Genomic DNA, 5,569 nt, shown 5'->3' with positions numbered 1-5,569 from the left:
GTTAAACCAATCAGGTGGCTTCCAAACTGCCAACTAGGCAGTCTTGGAATCTTAAAGCTGGAAAGGACGTCCAGAAGATTTGTTGCAGTTGTAGAAACAAAAACAGAAGCTTAGGCAGGAAATAAATAGATTTGTATTTTATTTTTCAAGTCTCTTAGATTTTTAATATTAACTTTTCCAGAAGCTAAAATTATGTCTCCAACATTAGTATGAACTCATATCTATCTTAATATAGATACAGATGACTATAGAAAAATTTATAAATATATGTATATACATGAGTTAGTATACACACATTTATTTTCTTGCTCTGACAGCTGAGACGGCCTAGAAGCAAGGACACTCCAGTGGCAATGGGGCACACTTAGTGCCCAGATTTTGGTTTCCAATACCACTGTCCAATAAAAAGAACAAGGTTCCTTGGAGAAATGGCTAATTCTAGGGCTGAGGCAAGAAATATACAAGAAAGTACCAGAAAGTAAGGAAGTTCCAGGGGTGGGGAGGAGACCATAATAATGGAAGTAGGAGTATATCAAAGGGACGCAGGAGCCAACTGAAAGAGCTCTCAATGGTCAAAGCTGGAACAATTTGAGCAACAAAATAAATAACGCAGTATTGGATTATAACCCAAAGTATAAAATAAGTATCCATGATTCCATACTGATATAAATAAATAAGTGGGATAAAAGAGACAAACCTCTCATTGCAGAAGAACTCCAAATAAATTATGTAACTATTCTACCCTAAAGGACGAGGAGCGTAACTCCCCACTCTTTAAGTGTGGGCTTAAGCGACTTCCTTCTAAAAAGTAGAGTAAGGAAATGAGACGGGGGAGAAAGAGTAACTTTACAGTAGAGAGATCTAACAAATACCACCTCAGCCAGATGATCAAGATTAATATTAACAGTGATAAGTCATGTTGACAGCATGTACCCTTGATAAAACGTGATAAGCATGAACTTTACCTCTGTGGTCTTCTTCCTAAAAATCCATCACCACCCCAGTCTAATCATAAGAAAAACATCAGACAAATCCCAATTGAGGGACAGTCTACAAAATACCTGACCAGCACTTCTCTAAAATCATGTCTCCAGGTCTCTAAATGAATCTGTAACTTGACCCCTATTCTATCAGGCCCTAAGAGATATCTGAGGTGACCCATATCACTTGGGCTCCTCATGATTTCTGTCTTCAATGGCAGAATCCTAGGGTTCTTACTGACCTTGGTTCTGAGCTCCATTTCTGCATCAGACTCGTCCAGCCAGCGATCAAAGTCAGGGGCCAAAAACAGTGGGCGCTTTTCCTGCTTAGTAGGTCGCTCCCACCACTGACTCACCTTCTTCTGTACCGTTATGTTTACCTGCCTCTGGGTCAGTTTGTAGACAGGCTAAGAGAAAAAGTGAGAATGTGAGAATGTCCTCCCCGTCCCTCCACTCCCTGCCCTGAACTGGCACCAAGCCAGTGTAGCTACACAGAGAAGCTACATGGTATGCTTATGCTCCTTCCTTCTCTGTCCCTACATGTCCTGAGGCAAAGAGAACATGAATACCAGAGGCTGGTACAGGGAAGAACTGTAAGAAGGGCAGTGTCTTTCTCTGCTTCTCCCCAGTAGATGACAAAGGAGGAAGAAGGTGAGGGTTTCTGGTTAGCACAGAAGGAACTAGCAGGAACCTCCTGCCAGGTCTACATTATGCAAAGCACTTCAACCAACCACCATGAAAATGACTCAATTCAATGATCAATGGCCCCTGGCAAAAGCAAACGCTTGTTTTAGAAAGGCCTCCTCACAGCCAGAACTGTATTGCAGCAGTTACGACCTGAGGGAGTCTTCCCAACTATACTCAAATTCTTGGAGGCTGTTCCAGTTAACAGCAGCTCATTATTCCTCTACACAGCCTCCTCTACACAGCCTCCTCCGTTCGCCTCCAAAGCAAGCCCCATGACAGGTCCTCTGCCCCCCCGTGCCACTGATGACTACTAATGCTTTCCCAAAACAACGGAGCCCCCTGCAGTGAGAGATCACCCAGCTCAAGCACCCAGAGCTAGGATGTAATTTCAGAAACTGAAAGTGCACCACCTTTTGGATCCTCTCCCTTGTTAGAGAAACTTCCTCGGGCCATGAGGGATGGGAAACTTCAATCATACTTCCAACATTCTTTCTAAAGACCAGCAGCTTCAACCATTTATGATCTTTATTTTTCCTCTTGCCACTGTGGCAAAGTCACATAAAAGTAACGCCCCTGTCGCACTGAGGTTATGTTAATGGTGGTGGAATGATTTGGAAAATAGTGGGAATGGTCGCACTACTTGAAGAATGTAATCAGCGTCACTGAATTGTACATGCAGAAATCGTTGGGATGGTGTGTTTTGTTAAGCATATTCTCATCACAATAAAATCGGAAAAAAAAATAACAGTAACCCCTTGGCACGGGCCTCACCTACCCTATGTAACTCTGCTTTCTATTGATGCCACACTCTTCTACATCACTAAAAACCAGAGACTATCAGAGCTGGAGGGGACCCCAGAGATCAGAGTCCAATCTTTCATTTAACACAAGAGAAAACTGGAACTCAAAGAAGTGAACAGACTTGTTCAAGTTCACGCTGCCAATAAATGGTGGAGCACAGATTCCACTCGGGTCCCCTGACTTCTCCCATTCCTCAGCAGCTAAAACCTTGGCTTTGCTCCAAATGAAAGAACTATATAGTCCCTCCTCGGTTTTTATCTTCTTCTTTTCTACAAACCCTGGTCCCCACTTCACCAAACTATTAGTATTTATTTCCTAAAATGGAAAGGGAAGTGAGAAACCAAAGAACATACCTCTGGCTTCACAGGGTCTAAGAACTCCAGGTGAAATTCATAGACATTGTCTCCTTTGGCACCGTGTCCCTGAGCTATTAAACAAAAAAAAAGGGTAGGTTACTGTGGACTTGAGCAGAGTAGGCTCATCCAAAGGTCAGCTTGGTACAGGTTTTCAGAAGTATGCAAATATTAACAGGCCTGCCAAAATGAGTGGGAGTTTGTAAGCAGAGCTCCTCAACAGCCAGGTAAGCTGAATCCTGGATAAAAGTCTATCTGATATGTCCTTCTGACCCATTCCAGGATGTTTACTTAATCTTCCAATATGACTTTGACAATACCCAGTACAAACACTAGACAGGAGAAAGACTATAGATAGCAAATTCCAAAGTATAACACAGATATATAAGTTTAACTTTCACATCTACTTTGGCTTTGAATTCAGAGCAGAGGTAAATCAGGTGAGGGTACTGTCTTGACTGCAGTTAGCGGAGGAAAGCTGCAGGCTACATGGAAATGCTGGACTGTCTCAAAGAAAACTCTGAATCAAAAATCTCCCGACCAGGGCCAGAGAGTGAAGGGGGGACGCTGACTTCTCCTTTAGCGTACTCCAAATGGAACAAAAAGAAATGAACTCTTTCTCGGCTCATTTCTAAAAGAGGACAAATGGAAGTGGGAGGAAAGTGCCCAGGCTGGCCATTACTCCAGGCTGTGCCTTGACACGGCTCCTTTCCCCACAACAAGCAGGGACCACAGTCGGGGCCAGTGACTGCTGGGCCTATAGTGCTGCTGGACATCGCTTCCCTCCAACGCTCTGATTCGCCTGTCATTTGATCCCCTTCTAGGGTTCTCTTCCCTCATCTGGTCGTATGTGGTGGAACCTGCCTAATATTTGCTACCAAATCAAAACTAAACCTGTTGCTGTGGAGTCGATTCCGACTCAAAGCGACCCTACAGGAGAGAGTAGCACTGCCCCATAGGGGTTCCAAGGAAAGGCTGGTGGATTCAAACTGGTGACCTTTTGGTTAGCAGCTGAGCTCTTAACCACGGCAGGAGGCTATTCTCTTAGACTATAAATTCCTTTAGAAAGGATATTCTATAAGCTTCAAGTGGCAAAGTACCGTTTTACCACTTTAACTTCCCTTTCAATGTATTTACTCCCAAAAATACTTGAATTGCCACCACCACTAGCCCCATCTTGAAAAAACAGATACAAAAGCCAGGCTGTGCCTTCATGCAAGTACATTAGAGTAGATGAATCTAATGTAATGCAGAAATACTTCAATCTCCCATAACCCCAGCACCTTAATAATGGTGTTCCAAGGGACTGGAACAGAGAGACAGGGAGGATCCCACTACGTTGGGTGACAATGAATCCAGATCTACCCTCTCTGGCAGAGCAGTAAATGCTGACAAACTGAAGAGAAAGGAGGTGGAAGCATATTCGAAGAATCAGAGAATGTCAGAGCTAGACAGGCCTCAGCGGCACCCAGAGTGCAATGTTTCTCAAACTGGTCTGCAAGTGTAATATCAGGTGGCCACAAAGTCTCATCAAGGACATTTCTATTTTGTGTTTTCATTACAATCTTTAAAATTAAAAAAAAAAAAAAAAAACAAGTCTATTCTGGATCATTTAGATGACTACCTTATAATCAAGTACTGCCACCCAAGTCAGTGGCTGTGTCTACATCTGTATTCACAGCTGCAATGCAGCCAAAGCTCACATAAAGTGACCACATTTAATTCTTAACAAAATGTTTTTCAATCTGGGCCCCATGGACCCTTGAAGGGCCTGCAGACATATTCTCTGGTAGCCATGGGTCCTCAATTTTGAGAAATACAGATATAACCCAACACCCTCATTATACAGGTCCAGAGAAGTCCTTACCTTGTCCAAGGACGTGGAGCTAGAGCCAGACTATCTGATTTAAGCTCAGGATTCTTTTCCACTATATCTTACTCTCTCTCCAAGGGGGAAGCAGGGTTTGAAACAAATTCTTTGATTTTTCTAATCATGTATTTCAAATCAATCTAGTTTACCCCAGAAGAATCAAGGTGAGCATCAATAAAAATAAATAAAACAAACATGAAAATAAAAGGAAATCACCATCACATCTCCTCAACCGTATAGAAAGCTAGGAGCATTTGCCCAGATACTGACCTTTGAAATGCAGCACATTTTCAGTGATGCTGATGGCAGGATTCTGTGAAAAGAGACCAAGGATGTGAGAAAGAAAATGAAATTAAAACCAGGTACCCCTTTCTTCCTCTCTCCCCTCCTTGGGGGCTCGATCTCCTACCTTATGCCTCCCCAGAGAACATATTTAGTTGTTTCTTCACCCCCAAGGGTAAGATTTCTCTATGCCTGTCTGTAATTATTGGAGATGGTAAGCTCTTGCAAGAAGGACCTTAAACTGCGCTGACCGTGCAGAACACTGACATACTGAATCAGTTCATTCTGATAATGGTGAACCACGCAAGGTGCTGGGTGAGAGGCATGATGGGGAAATATACAGATCTCTAGGACTCAGTGTCCCTAAACTCCAGAGGCAGAGAACCTAGCGGAACAGATAAGTCGTTTACTGTGAGAAGATATCAAATAATATCAGGTAACACACGCTCAGTATCAAAAGAGGAGTCCAAAGGAATGTGTTACAGGGATTAGGAAGAGAGCGAGCACAACGGGAACAGAACGGTCGGGGAAAACGTCACCAAAAAGTAAGACTTGTCCCGCAACACAACGAATAAAATAAATTCTAGGAGGCGGAA

The 5,569-nt window shown here is 43.1% G+C and overlaps 1 protein-coding gene across 1 annotated transcript in view; it reads right to left on the bottom strand.

Moving 5' to 3' along the window:
* HACD3 (3-hydroxyacyl-CoA dehydratase 3) overlaps positions 1–5,569 on the bottom strand; it is a 31,002-nt gene that overhangs the window by 19,109 nt on the left and 6,324 nt on the right. Inside the window, exons 2-4 of the mRNA XM_023729859.1 lie at positions 4,962–5,004; positions 2,822–2,895; positions 1,168–1,387 (exon numbers count right to left, since the gene is read on the bottom strand). Of these exons, the coding sequence (XP_023585627.1) occupies positions 1,168–1,387; positions 2,822–2,895; positions 4,962–5,004 (337 nt within the window). The remainder of the gene's footprint in view (positions 1–1,167; positions 1,388–2,821; positions 2,896–4,961; positions 5,005–5,569) is intronic.

Source organism: Trichechus manatus, unplaced genomic scaffold (genome assembly GCF_000243295.1).
Source record: "Trichechus manatus latirostris isolate Lorelei unplaced genomic scaffold, TriManLat1.0 scaffold00030, whole genome shotgun sequence".
NCBI lineage: Eukaryota > Metazoa > Chordata > Mammalia > Sirenia > Trichechidae > Trichechus > Trichechus manatus.
The sequence above is the reverse complement of the archived record's forward strand: the minus strand, read 5'-3'. Positions and strand labels throughout refer to the sequence as shown.